The sequence below is a fragment of the Heptranchias perlo genome, chromosome 2 (genome assembly GCF_035084215.1).
Source record: "Heptranchias perlo isolate sHepPer1 chromosome 2, sHepPer1.hap1, whole genome shotgun sequence".
In the NCBI taxonomy this organism is placed as follows: Eukaryota; Metazoa; Chordata; class Chondrichthyes; order Hexanchiformes; family Hexanchidae; genus Heptranchias; species Heptranchias perlo.
This window is the reverse complement of record NC_090326.1, coordinates 168,136,263-168,157,566: the sequence shown is the minus strand read 5'-3', so window position 1 is coordinate 168,157,566 and position 21,304 is coordinate 168,136,263. Positions and strand designations below refer to the sequence as shown.

At 50.3% G+C, this 21,304-nt stretch overlaps 1 protein-coding gene across 1 annotated transcript in view; it reads right to left on the bottom strand.

Annotated features, from left to right (window-relative positions):
- LOC137299947 (maestro heat-like repeat-containing protein family member 1) overlaps positions 1-21,304 on the bottom strand; it is a 50,178-nt gene that overhangs the window by 3,849 nt on the left and 25,025 nt on the right. Inside the window, exons 5-10 of the mRNA XM_067968965.1 lie at positions 16,900-17,046; positions 16,122-16,310; positions 15,519-15,674; positions 14,782-14,916; positions 12,793-12,895; positions 10,577-10,642 (exon numbers count right to left, since the gene is read on the bottom strand). Coding sequence (XP_067825066.1) covers positions 10,577-10,642; positions 12,793-12,895; positions 14,782-14,916; positions 15,519-15,674; positions 16,122-16,310; positions 16,900-17,046 — 796 coding nt within the window. The remainder of the gene's footprint in view (positions 1-10,576; positions 10,643-12,792; positions 12,896-14,781; positions 14,917-15,518; positions 15,675-16,121; positions 16,311-16,899; positions 17,047-21,304) is intronic.

Below are 21,304 nucleotides of genomic sequence, written 5' to 3'. Positions count from 1 at the left end.
CCCGGCAGCCTCATAAATCAACCGACCCCTCCTCCTCCTCCTCTCCCTCTGCTTCACCTGGAATCCTTTCAATTAGTTCATTGGCTGCAGGAAGCTGAGGCAACCTAATCCCCGGCCTGACGCCACCATCAGAGGCACTGGGCTCTCTGCTGATCGAGGCCAAGTCTCGCCTTCACCGTCTCTGCTCCCGATCGAACAGCTGCTTTCACTTAACACTTCCAGCCATGCAGCAACATCTCCCTTCACACCAGCTGGTGCATCTCAACCTGCACTGACACTGATATAAAGTTCCACACTCACCCACCATGAGGGACATACGGAGGGCAGAAAGCAGGGGGCAGAGGTGTACCTGTGTGTGTATATATATATATATACACATATAGTAACACGCACTGTACCTGCCCTGGGAGTGTTTGATGGGACGGTGTAGAGGGAGCTTTACTCTGTATCTAACCCGTGCTGTACCTGCCCTGGGAGTGTTTGATGGGACAGTGTAGAGGGAGCTTTACTCTGTATCTAACCCGTGCTGTACCTGCCCTGGGAGTGTTTGATGGGACGGTGTAGAGGGAGCTTTACTCTGTATCTAACCCGTGCTGTACCTGCCCTGGGAGTGTTTGATGGGACAGTGTAGAGGGAGCTTTACTCTGTATCTAACCCGTGCTGTACCTGCCCTGGGAGTGTTTGATGGGACAGTGTAGAGGGAGCTTTACTCTGTATCTAACCTGTGCTGTACCTGCCCTGCGAGCGTTTGATGGGATAGTGTAGAGGGAGCTTTACTCTGTATCTAACCTGTGCTGTACCTGCCCTGGGAGTGTTTGATGGGACAGTGTAGAGGGAGCTTTACTCTGTATCTAACCTGTGCTGTACCTGCCCTGGGAGTGTTTGATGGGATAGTGTAGAGGGAGCTTTACTTTGTATCTAACCCATGCTGTACCTGCCCTGGGAGCGTTTGATGGGACAGTGTAGAGGGAGCTTTACTCTGTATCTAACCCGTGCTGTACCTGCCCTGGGAGTGTTTGATGGGACAGTGTAGAGGGAGCTTTACTCTGTATCTAACCCTGTACCTGCCCTGGGAGTGTTTGATGGGACAGTGTAGAGGGAGCTTTACTCTGTATCTAACCCTGTACCTGCCCTGGGAGTGTTTGATGGGACAGTGTAGAGGGAGCTTTACTCTGTATCTAACCCGTGCTGTACCTGCCCTGGGAGCGTTTGATGGGACAGTGTAGAGGGAGCTTTACTCTGTATCTAACCCGTGCTGTACCTGCCCTGCGAGTGATTGAATCATAGAAATTTACGGCACAGTAGAAGGCCATTCGGCCCATCGTGTCTGTGCCGGCCGAAAAAGAGCCACCCAGCCTAATCCCACTTTCCAGCACTTGGTCCGTAGCCCTGCAGGTCACGGCTCTTCAGGTGCACATCCAGGTACTTTTTAAATGAGTTGAGGGTTTCTGCCTCTACCACCCTTTCAGGCAGTGAGGTCCAGACCCCCACCACCTCTGGGTGAAAAAATTTCCCAACTCCCCTCTAATCCTTCTATCAATTACTTTAAATCTACGCGCCCCCCCCCCTGGTTATTGACCTCTTTGCTAAGGGAAATAGGTCCTTCCTAGCCACTCTATCTAGGCCCCTCATAATTTTGTACACCTCAATTAAATCACCCCTCAGCCTCCTCTGTTCCAAAGAAAACAACCCCAGCCTATCCAATCTGTCCTCACAGCTGAAATTCTCCAGTCCTGGCAACATCCTCGTAAATCTCCTCTGCACCCTCTCTAGTGCAATCACATCCTTCCTGTAATGTGGTGACCAGAACTGTACACAGTACTCAAGCTGTGGCCTAACCAATGTTTTATACAGTTTCAGCATAACCTCCCTGCTCTTATATTGTAGTACCAGGGTTAAGGACATCATCTCGCAGTCAAAAAAAACTTGGAGCATGAGGGGGAGGATCCAGTTGTCATGGTCCACGTCGGAACCAACGACATAGGTAGATCTAAGAAAGAGGTTCTGCTGAGACAGTTTCAGGAGCTGGGGTCCAAATTAATAAGCAGAACCTCAAAGGTAATAATCTCTGGATAACTACCTGAGCCACGTGCAAATTGGCATAGGGACAAACAGATCAGAGAGTTAAATGCATGGCTCAAAGAGTGGTGTGGGGAGACAGGGGTTTCGATTCATGGGGCACTGACACCAGTACTGGGGAAAGAGAGCTGTTCCATTGGGACGGGCTCCACTTAAACCGGGCTGGGATCAGCATCCTGGCAAATTGAATAACTAGGGCTGCAGATAGGGCTTCGAACTAAAGAGGGGGGAAGGGGTCAGGTGAGGGTAAATTTAGAAATCTAATCAGGAAAGTCAAGGCAACAGAGCAGGGTAGTGATTTGGGTAAAAATAAGCAGAGTGCAGCAGGAAGGGACAGAGAGTTTACCAATAATAGTGCATCAGCAAATAATGTCAAAAAATGGTAAAAAGTCAAAATTAAAAGCTCTTCATCTGAATGCACAGAGCATTAGAAAAGACAGGCAGAATGGAAAGGGAGGGGGTAATAAAGGATGAGGTAAGGACAGTGGTGAGAAAGGATTTTGGCTCAGAAGAAGAATCAGTACAGGTGGAGATAAGAAATAACAAGGGGCAGAAAACACTGGTGGGAGTAGTTTATAGGCACCTTAATAGTTGCAATACTATTGGACAGAGTATTAATCATGAAATAACAGGAGCTTGCAACAAAGGTAATGCAGTAATCGTGGAGGACTTTAATCTTCATACAGACTGGGCAAATCTAATTGGCAAAGGTAGTCTGGAGGATGAGTTCATGGAATGTATTCAAGACGGTTTCCTAGAGCAATATACATTGAACCAACCAGGGAACAGGCTATTTTAGATCTTGTATTACGTAATCCCACAGTAAGAGATCCTCTGGGAAAGAGTGATCATAATATGATAGAATTTCACATTGAGTTTGAGGGTGACATACTCAAGTCAGAAACTAGAGTCTTAAACTTAAATAAAACCAATTACATATGCACGAGGGGCGAGTTGTCAAAGGTAGATTGGGAAATTAAATTAAAAGGGTGTGAAGGTTGAAAAACAATGGCAAACATTCAAAGAAATATTTCAATATTTTCAACAAATATACATTCCATTGAGAAATAAAAACTCCACGGGAAAAGTGATCCACCCGTGTCTAACTAAAGAAGTTAAGGATAGTATTAGATTAAAAGAAGAGGCCTATAATGTTGCCAAGAGTAGTAAGCCTGAGGATTGGGAGAGATTTAGAAACCAAAGTATGACCAAAAGATTGATAAAGAGAGAAAATAGAATATGAAAGTTATCTAGCAAGAAATAACATATTGTAAGAGCTTCGACAAGTATGTAAAAAGGAAGAGTAGCAAAAGTCAACATTGGTCCCTTAGAGGCTGAGACAGGAGAAATTATAATGGGGAATCAGGAAATGGCAGATGCGTTAAACAAATATTTTGTATCTGTCTTCACAGTAGAAGACACAAAAAACAGTGGGGAACCAAAGGTCTAATGAGAGTGAGGAACTTAAAGTAAATATCAGTAGAGAAAAAGTACTTGAGAAACTAATGGGACTAAAAGCTGATAAATCCCCTGGACCTGATGGCCGACATCCGAGGGTTCTAAAAGAGGTGGTGCAGAGATAGTGGATGCATTGGTTATGATCTTCCAAAATTCCCTAGATTCCAGAATGGTCCCAGCAGATTGGAAGGTAGCAAATGTTACCCCGCTATTCAAGAAAGGAGGAAGAGAGAAAACGGAACTACAGGCCACTTAGCCTGACATCAGTCATCAGGAAAATGCTGCAATCCATTATAAGACCATAAAAGATAGGAGTAGGAGTAGGCTATTTGGCCGTTCACAACCCCTCAGATAATGAAGCAGTCCGAGCCCGCATGCAGCAAGACCTGGACTGATAAGTGGCAAGTAACATTCGCGCCAGACAAGTACCAGGCAACGACCATCTCCAACAAGTGAGAGTCTAACCACCTCCCCTTGACATTCAACGGCATTACCATCGCCGAATCCCCCACCATCAACATCCTGGGGGTCACCATTGACCAGAAACTTAACTGGACCAGCCATATAAATAATGTGGCTACAGAGGCTGGGTATTCTGCGGCAAGTGACTCACCTCCTGACTCCCCAGAGCCTTTCCACCATCTACAAGGCACAAGTCAGGAGTGTGATGGAATACTCTCCACTTGCCTGGATGAGTGCAGCTCCAATAACACTCAAGAAGCTCAACACCATCCAGGACAAAGCAGCCCGCTTGATTGGCACCCCATCCACCACCCAAAACATTCACTCCCTTCACCACCGGTGCACTGTGGCTGCAGTGTGTACCATCCACAGGATGCACTGCAGCAACTCGCCAAGGCTTCTTCGACAGCACCTCCCAAACCCGCGACCTCTACCACCTAGAAGGACAAGAGCAGCAGGCAGATGGGAACACCACCACCTGCACGTTCCCCTCCAAATCACACACCATCCCGACTTGGAAATATATCGCCGTTCCTTCATCGTTGCTGGGGCAAAATCCTGGAACTCCCTTCCTAACAGCACTGTGGGAGAACCTTCACTACACGGACTGCAGCGGTTCAAGAAGGCGGCTCACCACCACCTTCTCAAGGAATTAGGGATGGGCAATAAATGCCAGCCTCGCCATGCGACACCCACATCCCATGAACGAATAAAAAAAGGTGTGGTCTCACCAGCACCCTGTACAGTTGTAGCATGACTTCCCTGCTTTTATACTCCATTCCCCTAGAAATAAAGGCCAATATTCCGTTTGCCTTCCAGATTACCTGCTGCACCTGTACGTTGACTTTTTGTGTTTCATGTATGAGGACACCCAGATCCCTCTGTACCGCAGCATTTTGTAGTATTTCTCCATTCAAATAATATTTTGCTTTTTTATTTTTCCTCCCAAAGTGGATGATTTCACATTTTCCCACATTATATTCCATCTGCCAAATTTTTGCCCATTCGCTTAACCTGTCAATATCCCTTTGCAGACACTTTGTGTTCTCATTGCAACTTGCTTTTCCACCTATCTTTGTACCATCAGCACATTTGGCCACAAGACACTCTGTTCCTTCATCCAAGTCATTGATATATATTGTAAATAGTTGAGGCCCCAGCACTGAGCCCTGCGGCACCCCACTAGTTACAGATTGCCATTTTGAAAATGACCCTTTTATCCCGACTCTTTGCTTTCTGTTAGTTAGCCAATCCTCAATCCATGCAAGTATATTACCCCCAACACCACGAGCTCTTATCTTGTGCAGTAACCTTTTATGTGGCATCTTATCGAATGCCTTTTGGAAATCCAAATATACTGCATCCATTGGTTCCCCTTTATCCACTCTGCTCGTTACTTCCTCAAAGAACTCTAATAAATTTGTCAGACACGATTTCCCCTTCATAAATCTACGTTGACTCTCCTTGATTTTATTATGAGTCTCCAAATGTCCTGCTACTACTTCCTTAATAATGGATTCTAGCATTTTCCCATTGACAGATGTTAGGCTAACTGGTCTATAGTTACCTGCTTTCTGTCTCACTCCCTTCTTGAATAGGGGTGTGACATTTGCGGTTTTCCAACCCACTGGGACCTTTCCAGAATCTAGTGAATTCTGGAAGATTACAACCAATGCATCCACTATCTCTGTAGCCACTTCCTTTAAGACCCTTGGATGCAAGCCATCAGGTCCAGGGGACTTGTCAGCCTTTAGACCCATTAGTTTACCTAGTACTTTTTCTCTAGTGATAGTGATTGTTTTTAGTTCCTCCCTCCCCTTTGCCCCTTGATTTTCTACTATTATTGGTATATTATTAGTGTCTTCTACTGTGAAGGCAGATACAAAATATCTGTTCAATTCCTCTGCCATTTCCTTGTTTTCCATTATTATTTCCCCAGACTCATCCTCAAAGGTACCAATGTTTACTTTCGCTCCCCTCTTCCTTTTTATATACTTGTAGAAGCTTTTACTGTCAGTTTTTATATTTCTTGCCAGTTTACTCTCAATTTATTTTCTCCCTCTTTATTATTCTTTTAGTCATCTTTTGCTTGTTTTTAAAGTTTTTCCAATCTTCGGGCTTACCAGTAATCTTTGCCATGTTGTATGTTTTTTCTTTAACCTGATACCATCCTTTACTTCCTTAGTTAGCCATGGTCGGTTCACCCTTTTTGTGGAGTCTTTCCTCCTCACAGGGATATATTTTTGTTGCAAGTCATAAAATATATTTTTAAACATTTGCCACTGCTAATCCACCATCATACCATCTAATCTGTTTACCCAGTCCACTTTAGCCAAATCCAACCTCATTCCTTTATAATTACCCTTATTTAAGTTTAATACAGTAGATTCAGACCCAAGATCCTTGCTCTCAAACTGGATGTGAAATTCTATCATGTTATGATCATTGTTTCCCAAGGGATCCTTTACTTTGAGATCATTAATTAATCCTGTTTCATTACCCATTACCAGATCCAAAATGGCCTGTTCCCTGGTTGGTTCCCCGACATATTGGTCTAAGAAACAGTCCCTAATACACTCCATGAACTCCTCCTCAGGGCTACTTTTGCCAGTTTGATTTGTCCAATCTATGTGAAAGTTAAAATCGCCCATGATTATTGCATTACCTTTTTTACAAGCCCCCCTTATTTCCTGATTTATATTTTGCCCTACAGTGTAGCTACTTTTAGGGGGCCTATATACTACCAGTGATTTCTTTCCCTTGCTATTTCTTACCTCCACCCAAATTCGACATCTTGATGTTCTGAGCCAAGATCATTTCTCACTATTATACCAATTTCATCCTTTATTAACAGAGCTACCCCACCACCTTTACCTTTTTTCCTATCCTTCCGAAATGTTAAATAACCCTGAATATTTAGCTCCCAACCTTGGTCACCTTGCAACCACGTCTCTGTAATGGCCATGAGATCATACCCATTTGTTTCTATTTGTGCCGTCAATCCATCTATCTTATTACGAATGCTGCGCGCATTCAGATATTTAGGATTAATTCAGATTATTAAGGATGTGGTAACAGGGCACTTAGAAAATCATAATTGATTAGACAGAGTCGAAATGGTTTTATGAAAGGGAAATGGTGTTTGACAAATTTATTAAGAGTTTTTTGAGGACGTAACTAGCAGGGTAGATAAAGGGGAACCAGTGGATGTTGTATATTTGGATTTTCAAACGGCATTCGATAAGGTGCCACATAAAAGGTTGTTACTCAAGATAAGGTCTCATGGGGTTGGGGGTAACATATTAGCATAGATAGAGGATTGGTTAACAGACAGAACACAGAGAGTAGGGCGAAACAGGTCATTTTCAGGCTGGCAGGCTGTAACCAGTGGGGTGCCGCAAGGATCAGTGCTTGGGCCTCAGATATTTACAATCTACATTAATGACTTAGATGAAGGGACCGAGTGTGATGTATCCAAGTTTGCTGACAATACAAAGCTAGGTGGGAAAGTAAGCTGTGGGGAGGACACAGAGTCTGCAAAGGGATATAGACAGGTTAAGTGAGAGGGCAAGAAGATGGCAGATGGGGTATAATGTGGGGAAATGTGAGGTTATGGTAGGAAGAATAGAAAAACAATTTTTTTTTTTAAATGGTGAGAAACTATTAAATGTTGATTTCAGAGACACATGGGTGTCCTGGTACAAGAAACACAAAAAGTTAGTATGCAGGTACAGCAGGCAAGTAGGAAGGCAAATGGCATGTTGGCCTTTACTGCAAGGGGGTTGGAGTACAAGAGTAAGGAAGTCTTACTACAATTGTACAGGGCTTTGGTGAATCATAGAAAATTTATGGCACAGAAGGCGGCCATGTGGCCCATTGCATCTGTGCCAAAGATGAGCCACCCAGCCTAATCCCACTTTCCAGCACTTGGTCCGTAGCCCTGTAGGTCACGGCTCTTCAGGTGCACATCCAGGCACTTTGTAAATGAGTTGAGGGTTTCTGCCTCTCCCACCCTCTCAGGCAGTGAGTTCCAGACCCCCACCACCCTCTGGGTGAAAACATTTCTCCTCAGCTCCCCTCTAATCCTTCTACCAATTACTTTAAATCTATGTCCGCTGGTTATTGACCTCTCTGCTAAGGGAAATAGGTCCTTCCTATCCACTCTATCTAGGCCCCTCAATTTTATATACCTCAATTAAATCACCCCTCAACCTCCTCTGTTCCAAGGAAAACAACCCCAGCCTATCCAATCTGTCATCATAGCTAAAATTCTCCAGTCCTGACAACATCTTCGTAAATCTCCTCTGTACCCTCTTAGTACAATCACAGCTTTCCTGTAAGGTGACCAGAACTGTACACAGTACTCAAGCTGTGGCCTAACCAGTGTTTTATACAGTTCCAGCATAACCTCCCTGCTTTTATATTCTATGCCTCGGCTAATAAAGGAAAGTATCCCGTATGCCTTCTTAACCACCTTATTTACCTGTCCTGCTACCTTCAGGGATCTGTGGACATGCACTCCAAGATCCCTCACTTCCTCTACACCTCTCAGTATCCTCCCATTTATTGTGTATTCCTTTGCCTTGTTTACTCTCCCCAAATGCATTACCTCACATTTCTCTGGATTGAGTTCCATTTGCCACTTCTCTGCCCACCTGACCAGTCCATTGATATCTTCCTGCAGTCTACAGCGTTCCTCCTCACTATCAACCACACGGCCAATTTTTGTATCATCTGCAAACTTCTTGATCATGCCCCCTACATTTTAAGTCCAAATCATTAATAGATACCTCAAAAAGCAAGGGACCGAGTACTGAGCCCTGCGGAACAGCCTGGGATACATTCTATCCGGCCCTGGTGATTTATCTACTTTCAAACATGCTTTCTGCAGTATTGAGCTCTCGGTGTCCGACATAAACTTCTCTTTTCTGCCTTATCTTACCCTGTATGCTCCTTGTTACCCATGGGCTCTAGATTTGGGAGTCCCACCCTTTTTCTTTGTGGGAACATGTTTACTCTGAACCCCTTGAATCTCCCCCTTGAATGCCTCCCACTGCTCTGACACTGATTTACCATCAAGTAGCTGTTGCCAGTCCACTTTTACAAAATCATTTCTTAGCTTAGTAAAATTGGCCTTTCCCCAATTGAGAACTTTTACTCCTGTTCTATCTCTGTCCTTTTCCATAACAATGCTAAAACTAACTGTATTATGATCATTGATGAGACCTCACCTGGAGTACTGTGTACAGTTTTGGTCTCTTTATCTGAGGAAGGATATACTTGCCTTAGAGGCGGTGCAGCGAAGGTTCACTAGATTAATTCCTGGGATGAAAGGGTTGTCCTATGAGGAGAGGTTGAGTAGAATGGGCCTATACTCTCTGCAGTTTAGAAGAATGAGAGGTGATCTCATTGAAACATCAGATTGTGAGGGGCTTGACAGGGTAGATGCTGAGAGGTTGTTTCCCCTGGCTGGAGAGTCTAGAACTAGGGGGCATAGTCTCAGGATAAGGGGTCGGCCATTTAAGACTGAAATGAGGAGGAATTTCTTCACTGAGGGTTGTGAATCCTTGGAGGGCTGTGGATGCTGAATCGTTGAATATGTTCAAGGCTGAGATAGGCAGATTTCAGGACTCTTGGGGAATCAAGGGATATGGGGATCGGGCGGGAAAGTGGAGTTGAGGTCAAAGATCAGCCATGATCTTACTGAATGGCGGAGCAGGCTTGAGGGGCCATGTGCCTTACTCCTGCTCCTATTTCTTATGTTCTTATATTCTATGCCTCGGCTACTAAAGGAAAGTATCCTGTATGCCTTCTTAATCACCTTATCTACCTGTCCTGCTACCTTCAGGAATCTGTGGACATGCACTCCAAGGTCCCTCACTTCCTCTACACCTCTCAGTATCCTCCCATTTATTGTGTATTCCCTTGCCTTGTTTGATGGGACAGTGTAGAGGGAGCTTTACTCTGTATCTAACCCGTGCTGTACCTGCCCTGGGAGTGTTTGATGGGACAGTGTAGAGGGAGCTTTACTCTGTATCTAACCCGTGCTGAAACTGCCCTGGGAGTGTTTGACGCTGACACTCAGTGCCCAGCACCGATTTTTTTTTCAAACTTTTTTTTAAAAAAGAAATAAGTTGGGAGGCAGAGTATAGCCAGATATCCCCAAACTTACATCTCCTGCAATCTCCACAACCTGGAAGGACAAGAGCTGCAGGCGCATGGGAACAACACCACCTGCACGTTCCCCTCCAAGTCACACACCATCCCGACTTGGAAATATATCGCCGTTCCTTCATCGTCGCTGGGTCAAAATCCTGGAACTCCCTTCCTAACAGCACTGTGGGAGAACCTTCACCACACGGACTGCAGCGGTTCAAGAAGACGGCTCACCACCACCTTCTCAAGGGCAATTAGGGATGGGCAATAAATGCCGGCCTCGCCAGCGACACCCACATCCCGAGAATGAGCATACAAAAAAGTGATCCTTTCACTGCAGGGAACGTGTCCCGTGCCCACAAATAAGCCCACTAGGGAGTGAGATATCACCAGAAGAGAGAGAGACACTAGTTCTACCCACCTCCACAAACATGCTCCAGAGACACCGACTGAATCTCCGTCTGTGACAAGTTTCCCAGGAGAAACCCTGAGAAAAACAGAAACATTAAACCACATTATCGTTCAATTTTTCTCTCTTCTCCGCCGAAGGCCAATAGAATAACACCCTCGGCAACATGCAGCTAAGAGTCCAGACCTCCAGACTCAGTCTGTGCCTCACCCCTTCCACTCACCATCAGGTATCTGGTATTCCATACATAAACTCCCCGATTAGATTCCAGCCTGTAACTCTCTCCCAGGTATCTGTTATTCGATATATAAACCCCCCGAACCCCTCGATTAGATCCAGCCTGTAACTCACTCCCGGGTATCTGTTATTCTATATATAAACCCCCCGAACCCCTCGATTAGATTCCAGCCTGTAACTCACTCCCGGGTATACGTTATTCTATATATAAACCCCCCGAACCCCTCGATTAGATTCCAGCCTGTAACTCACTCCCGGGTACCTGTTATTCTATATATAAACCCCCCGAACCCCTCGATTAGATTCCAGCCTGTAACTCACTCCCGGGTACCTGTTATTCTATATATAAACCCCCCGAACCCCTCGATTAGATTCCAGCCTGTAACTCACTCCTGGGTACCTGTTATTCGATATATAAACCCCCCGAACCCCTCGATTAGATCCAGCCTGTAACTCACTCCCGGGTATCTGTTATTCTATATATAAACCCCCCCGAACCCCTCGATTAGATCCAGCCTGTAACTCACTCCCGGGTATACGTTATTCTATATATAAACCCCCCGAACCCCTCGATTAGATTCCAGCCTGTAACTCACTCCCGGGTACCTGTTATTCTATATATAAACCCCCCGAACCCCTCGATTAGATTCCAGCCTGTAACTCACTCCCGGGTACCTGTTATTCTATATATAAACCCCCCGAACCCCTCGATTAGATTCCAGCCTGTAACTCACTCCTGGGTACCTGTTATTCTATATATAAACCCCCCGAGCTCCTTGATTAGATTCCAGGCTGTAACTCACTCCTGGGTACCTGTTATTCTATATATAAACCCCCCCCGAACCCCTCGATTAGATTCCAGGCTGTAACTCACTCCTGGGTACCTGTTATTCTATATATAAACCTCTCGATTAGATTCCAGCCTGTAACTCACTCCCGGGTATCTGTTATTCTATATATAAACCCCCCGAACCCCTCGATTAGATTCCAGCCTGTAACTCACTCCCGGGTATCCGTTATTCTATATATAAACCCCCCGAACCCCTCGATTAGATTCCAGCCTGTAACTCACTCCCGGGTATCTGTTATTCTATATATAAACCCCCCGAACCCCTCGATTAGATTCCAGCCTGTAACACTCCCGAGTATCCGTTATTCTATATATAAACCCCCCGAACCCCTCGATTAGATTCCAGCCTGTAACACTCCCGGGTATCCGTTATTCTATATATAAACCCCCCGAACCCCTCGATTAGATCCAGCCTGTAACTCACTCCCGGGTATACGTTATTCTATATATAAACCCCCCGAACCCCTCGATTAGATTCCAGCCTGTAACTCACTCCCGGGTACCTGTTATTCTATATATAAACCCCCCGAACCCCTCGATTAGATTCCAGCCTGTAACTCACTCCTGGGTACCTGTTATTCTATATATAAACCCCCCGAGCTCCTTGATTAGATTCCAGGCTGTAACTCACTCCTGGGTACCTGTTATTCTATATATAAACCCCCCCCGAACCCCTCGATTAGATTCCAGGCTGTAACTCACTCCTGGGTACCTGTTATTCTATATATAAACCTCTCGATTAGATTCCAGCCTGTAACTCACTCCCGGGTATCTGTTATTCTATATATAAACCCCCCGAACCCCTCGATTAGATTCCAGCCTGTAACTCACTCCCGGGTATCCGTTATTCTATATATAAACCCCCCGAACCCCTCGATTAGATTCCAGCCTGTAACTCACTCCCGGGTATCTGTTATTCTATATATAAACCCCCCGAACCCCTCGATTAGATTCCAGCCTGTAACACTCCCGGGTATCCGTTATTCTATATATAAACCCCCCGAACCCCTCGATTAGATTCCAGCCTGTAACTCACTCCAGAGTAACCTTATTCTATATGAAAAGCCAGCCCCCGTCCTGTGCCTCCCCCCACCCCGCCTCGTGCCCGTGCCCCCCTCGCCCCTCGAAGATTCCGGTTTACCTGCGAACATGACAGAGTTTCCTCGGATCTCGGGCCATGTGCTCTTGAAGAAGGAGACACAGCCCATTATGTAGAAGTTAATCTTCTCCGGGAAATCACTGATCTGGAGAGGGAAAAAAAGCAAATGAGAACCAGTCCTCAATGATACTGTGCACTACTATCACATCCCTACCGGCACTCTGGCTGAGAGCAGCTAACTCACCAAGGGCCTTCGATCAAAGGTGGGCCCCACCTGGTCTCAGTGTCAGCCTGTTGTGTATTCGAAGACAGGCACAACAAGGTGGTTTGACCAGGTTAGAATAGCCTGGGATGTTTGTATCTGAATGTAGAACTCAATGTGTTTAAGAAATAAGAAATAGGAGCAGGAGTAGTCCATACGGCCCTTCGAGCCTGCTCCGCCATTCAATAAGATCATGGCTGATCTACAATCTCAACTCCACTTTCCCGTCCGATCCCCATATCCCTCGATTCCCCTAGAGTCCAAAAATCTATCTTTCTCAGCCTTAAATATACTCAATGACTGAGCCTCCACAGCCCTCTGGGGTGGAGAATTCCAAAGATTCACCACCCTCAGTGAAGAAATTTCTCCTCATCTCTGCCTGAATGGCCGACTCCTTATCCTGAGACTATGCCCCCTAGTCCAGCCAGGAGAAACAACCTCTCAGCATCTGCCCTGTCAAGCCCCCTCAGAGTTTTATATGTTTCAATGAGATCACCTCTCATTCTTCTAAACTCCAGAGAATAGGCCCATTCTACTCAGGGCAGTGTCCTGGACCCAACCATCTTCAGCTGCTTCATCAATGACCTTCCCTCCATCATAACGTCAGAAATGGGGATGTTCGCTGATGATTGCACAGTGTTCAGTTCTATTCACAACCCCTCAGATAATGAAGCAGTCCGAGCTCGCATGCAGCAAGACCTGGACAACATCCAGGCTTGGCTCATAAGTGGCAAATAACATTCGCGCCAAATGAGTGCCAGGCAATGACCATCTCCAACAAGAGGGAGTCTAACCACCTCCCCTTGATATTCAATGGTATTACCATCACCGAATCCCCCACCATCAACATCCTGGGAGTCACCATTGACCAGAAACTTAACTGGACCAGCCACATAAATATTGTGGCTACAAGAGCAGGTCAGAGGCTGGGTATTCTGCGGCGAGTGACTCACCTCCTGACTCCCCAAAGTCTTTCCATCATCTACAAGGCACATGTCAGGAGTGTGATGGAATACTCTCCACTTGCCTGGATGAGTGCAGCTCCAACAACACTCAAGAAGCTCAACACAATCCAGGACAAAGCAGCCCGCTTGATTGGCACCCCATCCACCACCCTAAACATTCACTCCCTTCACCACCGGCGCACTGTGGCTGCAGTGTGTACCATCCACAGGATGCACTGCAGCAACTCGCCAAGGCTTCTTCGACAGCACCTCCCAAACCCGCGACCTCTACCACCTAGAAGGACAAGAGCAGCAGGTACATGGGAACAACACCACTTGCACGTTCCCCTCCAAGTCACACACCATCCCGACTTGGAAATATATCGCCGTTCCTTCATCGTCGCTGGGTATAATCCTGGAACTCCCTTCCTAACAGCACTGTGGGAGAACCTTCACCACACGGACTGCAGCGGTTCAAGAAGGCGGCTCACCACCACCTTCTCGAGGGCAATTAGAGATGGGCAATAAATGCTGGCTTCGCCAGTGACGCCCACATCCCATGAATGAATAAAAAAAAACTCTCTTCATAGGACAACCCTCTCATCCCAAGGATTAATCTAGTGAACCTTCGCTGCACCGCCTCTAAGGCAAATATATCCTTCCTTAGATAAGGAGACCAAAACTGTACACAGTCTCACTAAAGCCCTGTACAATTGTAGCAAGACTTCCTTACTCTTGTACTCCAACCCACTTGCAATAAAAGCCAACATGCCATTTGTTGGTATTGGTCAGCCTGGGATGTTTGTATCTGAATGTAGAACTCACAATGTGTTTGGCCAGATCGTTAATAAACTCTCCGTAATGCAGGTTCGCCTCCTCCAGCAGATGCTTCTGAAACATTGCACTGACATCGTCCGAGCCCATCAGAGGACCAATCAAACGCAGGGCAAATTTACAGGCCTACATCGAAAGAGACAAAGGGCAGGGGGGGGGGGAAAGAGGCAAAGGTGAGTGAGAAACAACCCGTTTAAAGTTATTGCTATCAGAATGCTTTGTGTGTTCAATTTTCACCCAAGAATGAGACCGAGTGAAGCTCCCTCTACACTGCCCCAAACTGCTTGAAGGTTAAACCAAGAGCCTGGAGCTCCAGTGGGACAATTTCCTATTTGTTGCCCCTTAAGGTCTTTCTAAGAGCCAATTTACAGTCACTTTGACGAGGTACAGACAGTTTTCTGAAGGTGATTCACGTTTACTTCAACCTGGGTTGAGCTCGGTCCAAACACATCTCGGGGTCTCACCCCGTGTTAGGGGAGACGCTGAGCCCATGAGCGTGGGTTGGATTAAACCTCAGCTGGGAGATGAAAGGTCAGCACGTGGACTCCACCTACCCCCCTCCCCTGCTCCCCCTCCGCGCCCCCCTGCCCCCTCTCCCTCCGCCCCCCCCCCGCATCGCCCTCTCTCTCCCCCCGCGCCCCCCTCCCCCCCCTTCCCCCGCCTCCGCCCCCCCCCCCCCACCGCGCTCCTCCTCCTCCTCCTCCCCCCCCTCCCCCCCGCAGACTGACCTTCACCACCTCTTCACTGCCATCATTGAGGTGCAGCAACAAACTGACCAGACTCGAATGGATCTGTTCCACAAAGTCGGCTTTCGACTGTCCCTCCCCGAACCGAGACAGGTTCCCGAAGACCGTGAACGCGGCCGCCCGTACCGTGTCCTTATCCTGCGGAGAAAACACGGGCCTCAGCCCCGTCACCAGACAACTTGGGGGGGGGGGGGGGGAATATCTGACTCTCCGTATCCGGGGGGAGGAGGAGCTGCAATGAGGGAAATGGTCTCCTCCCCCAGACCTCATCCCAGTGACCATCCTCCATCATGGCTCCTCAGCCACAGGGGGCTTCACATTCACACCAGGACCTGCCGATCTCTTCCAGCAACGAGTGACCGGATCGCAATCGGGAGCAGGTCCGCCGGCTGGATCCCCATCGCCCCTCACCCCCAAACCCCAAACCCCCAAACCCCAAACCCCCAACCCCAGGGATGCATAGGTGAATGGAGTTCCCCCACAGTCACTCTACTGGAGCTCAGGACAGGCCAGGGATCAAACCCCCGCCCCCCCCCCCAATATACCACCGCAACCCCCGCACCCGCCCCCCCCCCGCCACAGTACCTTTTCGAAGAAGGGTCGGATCCTGAGGGCGATGTTTATGAGGATGGGCTGGACATTGTTCTCCTCCAGCTGGGCCAAGACCTTCGACAGGCCCGACATGGCCTCCAGTGTGATGAGATCATCGGGGTCGTCCTTCTCATCCATCCCCGCGATCATGGCCGACAACAGCTTGGTCGAGTATTTATGGATCTGCAGGAGAACGAGGACAGGTTCCATAATCATAAAATCATAGAATGGTTACAGCACAGAAGGCGGCCATTCGGCCCATTGAGTCCATGCCGGCTCCCTGCAAGAGCAATCCAGCTCGTCCCACTACCCCCCCTATCCCCGTAACCCTGCAAACTTTTTCCTTTCAATTACTTATCCAGTTCCCTTTTGAAGGCCATGATTGAATCTGCCTCCACCACCCCCTCGGGCAGTGCATTCCAGATCCTGACCACTCGCTGTGTAAAAAAGTTTTTCCTCATGTCGCCTTTGGTTCTTTTGCCAATCACCATAAATCTATGTCCTCTGGTTCTTGACCCTTCCGCCAATGGGAACAGTTTCTCTCTATCTACTCTGTCTGGACCCTTAATGATTTTGAACACCTCGATCAAATCTCCTCTCAACCTTCTCTGTTCCAAGGAGAACAACCCCAGCTTCTCCGGTCGATCCACGTAACTAAAGTCCCTCATCCCTGGAACCATTCTAGTAAATCTCTTCCGCACCGATGATGGGGGGGGGGGGGGGAGGGACTCGATGGGGTCGTCGATGCCGTTCCCATCCCCGGGCTCCTTACCTTGCGAGACGCTCCCACGGCAGCGTTTCCCAGGCCTCTAATGGACAACATTCGGACAGCAGTGGACGTGTCGACCAGACATCGCAGCAGACTGCCCACCAGGGGGTCGGTCAGGACCAGGTCAGCGGTCACATGGTGGTTCAGTAACTGTCAGCAAGAAACAGTGGGTCAGGGGTCAGTCAAACAGAGACAAGGGAGAATTATCAGAACGTAGGAAAGAGCCCAGGACCTGTCCAGCTCACCTTCTACCATCCTGGGAACAAGGAAGAACGTGCATTTCTACAGCGCCTTTCATGACCTCAGGACATCCCAAAGGGCTTTACAGCCAATTAAGTATTTTTTGAACTGTAGATAAATGTAGGAAACGCGGCAGCCAATTTGTGCACAGCAAGATCCCACTGTGATCCGATAATCTGTTTTAGCGATAAATATTGAACAGGGCACCTGCTCTTCTTCAAATAGTGCAGATGGGATTGTTTACGTCTACCTGAGAGCGCAGACAGGGCCTCGATTTAACATCTCATCTGAAAGACGGCACCTCTGACAGTGCAGCACTCCCTCAGTACTGTACTAAAGTGGCATCCTGGATTATGTGCTCAAGTCTCTGGAGCGGGACTTGAACCTACGACCTTCTGACTCAGAGGCGAGAGTGCTGCCACTGAGCCACGGCTGACACCTTGCAAGTTCACTGAGACTTTCTCTCAAACATTTCCTCACCCCCATCCCTCCCCTAAAACATCAAAGCAGCTCATCTCCATCATGCAACTCCCAATTTCAAGAACTGGCCACGTTAGGAATCACAAGTACAAGCATGCATTCTACCGCTCTCATAGGATAGAAGATCATGGATTTCTATAACCCCTTTCACATTCTCAGGACACATCCCAGTGAATTACTTCTGAAGTACAGGTAATGTTGTTATGTAGACAGGCATCTGGTCAATTTACACACAACACAGTCCCACAAACAGTAAATGAGGTAAATGACCATTTAATCTGCTTTTGGTATGTTGGTCAATGGATAAATGCTGGCCAGGTCATTGGAAGAACTCCCCTGCTCTTTTTGAATGGTGCCATAGGATCTTTTACATCCACCTGAACAGGCAGACAGGGCCTTGGTTTAATATCTCATGGAAAGACAGCAGCTCTGACAATACAGCACTCCCCCACCCCTCTCGCCCCCCCCCTCTCCTCACCCCACCCCAGACGGTGCTTTCCACTGATCCATCTAAACAAGGACCAAATCGTGATGTGAGAATGAAGTGCGAATGGAGGGGGAGCTGTGTGAGGTGCTGGCGGGAGTGGAGAGCAGCGATCCAGACACATCCCTGGGCAGCAGGAGACTGCGGCCGCGTCCACTCACTGTCCAAATAAAATCACAGAGCCGGCAATCTCCTGCCCGATTTCACGGTCCGCGACCAACCGGCGCTCCCCATCCCGGGGGTGGGGACCCTCCCCCCCGGGGTGGAGAGAGTGGGGACCCTCCCCCCCGGGGTGGAGAGAGTGGGGACCCTCCCCCCCGGGGTGGAGAGAGTGGGGACCCTCCCCCCCGGGGTGGAGAGAGTGGGGACCCTCCCCCCCGGGGTGGAGAGAGTGGGGACCCTCCCCCCCGGGGTGGAGAGAGTGGGGACCCTCCCCCCCGGGGTGGAGAGAGTGGGGACCCTCCCCCCCGGGGTGGAGAGAGTGGGGACCCTCCCCCCCGGGGTGGAGAGAGTGGGGACCCTCCCCCCCGGGGTGGAGAGAGTGGGGACCCTCCCCCCCGGGGTGGAGAGAGTGGGGACCCTCCCCCCCGGGGTGGAGAGAGTGGGGACCCTCCCCCCCGGGGTGGAGAGAGTGGGGACCCTCCCCCCCGGGGTGGAGAGAGTGGGGACCCTCCCCCCCGGGGTGGAGATGGGTGTACGGCATGAGTCAGGATATGCACAGAGTCTGCTGGTGAATTTTTAAACAGAAGGAAGGGGAACCTTAGCTGGAAAGAGTTAAAAACCAGGAGTGAAACAGAAGACAGTGCAACTTAAACCTGAATGTGTCTTTCTGAAAACATTAGCCAGCAGTATTTTATACGGGACGGAAAATCTGAGCCACTGATGGTAATGGGGGTCCAGGAAAATGTGTTTCCAAAATCCCATCAGTTGGAGTTTTCCAGCAAGAACAGCCAAGATATTCCCGACACATCCGAAAACAGGAAGCGTGTTTCACGTCTTACTCCTGCCTGGACTGCTCTCCGTCATCAGATCACACGGAGATTTCCCCCCGCACCCCCCTCCCCTCGTCACCCCCCTCCCACTCCCCCCGCCCTCGTCACCCCCCTCCCCACTCCCCCCGCCCTCGTCACCCCCCTCCCCACTCCCCCCGCCCTCGTCACCCCCTCCCACTCCCCCCGCTCTCGTCACCCCCCTCCCCACTCCCCCCGCCCTCGTCACCCCCCCTCCCCACTCCCCCCGCCCTCGTCACCCCCCTCCCCACTCCCCCCGCCCTCGTCACCCCCCTCCCCACTCCCCCCGCCCTCGTCACCCCCTCCCCACTCCCCCCGCCACGTCACCCCCCATCCCCCCAGACAGTGCGGGGGGGGGGGGGGGGGGGGGAAGAGAAGAGAGGGATGGACGGAAGGGGGGGGAAAAAGGAGGGACGGACGGAAGGGGGGGGAAAGAGGAGGGACGGACGGAAGGGGGGGGAAAGAGGGACGGACGGAAGGGGGGAAAGAGGGACGGACGGAAGGGGGGAAAGAGGGACGGACGGAAGGGGGAAAGAGGGACGGACGGAAGGGGGGAAAGAGGGACGGACGGAAGGGGGGGAAAAGAGGGACGACGGAAGGGGGGGAAAGAGGGACGGACGGAAGGGGGGGGAAAGAGGGACGGACGGAAGGGGGGGAAAGAGGGACGGACGGAAGGGGGGGAAAGAGGACGGACGGAAGGGGGGGAAAGAGGGACGGACGGAAGGGGGGGAAAGAGGGACGGACGGAAGGGGGGAAAGAGGGACGGACGGAAGGGGGGGGAAAGAGGGACGGACGGAAGGGGGGAAAGAGGGACGGACGGAAGGGGGGAAAGAGGGACGGACGGAAGGGGGGAAAGAGGGACGGACGGAAGGGGGGGGAAAGAGGGACGGACGGAAGGGGGAAAGAGGGACGGACGGAAGGGGGGGAAAGAGGGACGGACGGAAGGGGGGGAAAAGAGGGACGGACGGAAGGGGGGAAAGAGGGACGGACGGAAGGGGGGAAAGAGGGACGGACGGAAGGGGGGAAAGAGGGACGGACGGAAGGGGGAAAGAGGGACGGACGGAAGGGGGGAAAGAGGGACGGACGGAAGGGGGGAAAGAGGGACGGACGGAAGGGGGGGAAAAGAGGGACGGACGGAAGGGGGGGAAAAGAGGGACGGACGGAAGGGGGGGGAAAAGAGGGACGGACGGAAGGGGGGGGAAAAGAGGGACGGACGGAAGGGGGGGGGAAAGAGGGACGGACGGAAGGGGGGGAAAAGAGGGACGGACGGAAGGGGGGGGGAAAAGAGGGACGGACGGAAGGGGGGGGGGAAGAGGGACGGACGGAAGGGGGGGAAAGAGGGACGGACGGAAGGGGGGGAAAAGAGGGACGGACGGAAGGGGGGGGAAAGAGGGACGGACGGAAGGGGGGAAAGAGGGACGGACGGAAGGGGGGGAAAGAGGGACGGACGAAGGGGGGGGGGAAAGAGGGACGGACGGAACGGGGGGGAAAGAGGGACGGACGGAAGGGGGGGGAAAGAGGGACGGACGGAAGGGGGGAAAAGAGGGACGGACGGAAGGGGGGGGGAAAGAGGGACGGACGGAAGGGGGGGGAAAGAGGGACGGACGGAAGGGGGGGGAAAGAGGGACGGACGGAAGGGGGGGGGAAAGAGGGACGGACGGAAGAGGGGGGGAAAGAGGGACGGACGGAAGGGGGGAAAGAGGGACGGACGGAAGGGGGGAAAGAGGGACGGACGGAAGGGGGGAAAGAGGGACGGACGGAAGGGGGGAAAGAGGGACGGACGGAAGGGGGGGAAAGAGGGACGGACGGAAGGGGGGGGGAAAGAGGGACGGACGGAAGGGGGGGGAAAGAGGGACGGACGGAAGGGGGGAAAGAGGGACGGACGGAAGGGGGGAAAGAGGGACGGACGGAAGGGGGGAAAGAGGGACGGACGGAAGGGGGGGAAAGAGGGACGGACGGAAGGGGGAAAGAGGGACGGACGGAAGGGGGGAAAGAGGGACGGACGGAAGGGGGGAAAGAGGGACGGACGGAAGGGGGGAAAGAGGGACGGACGGAAGGGGGGAAAGAGGGACGGACGGAAGGGGGGAAAGAGGGACGGACGGAAGGGGGGGGGGAAAGAGGGACGGACGGAAGGGGGGGGGGGAAAGAGGGACGGACGGAAGGGGGGGGGAAAGAGGGACGGACGGAAAGGGGG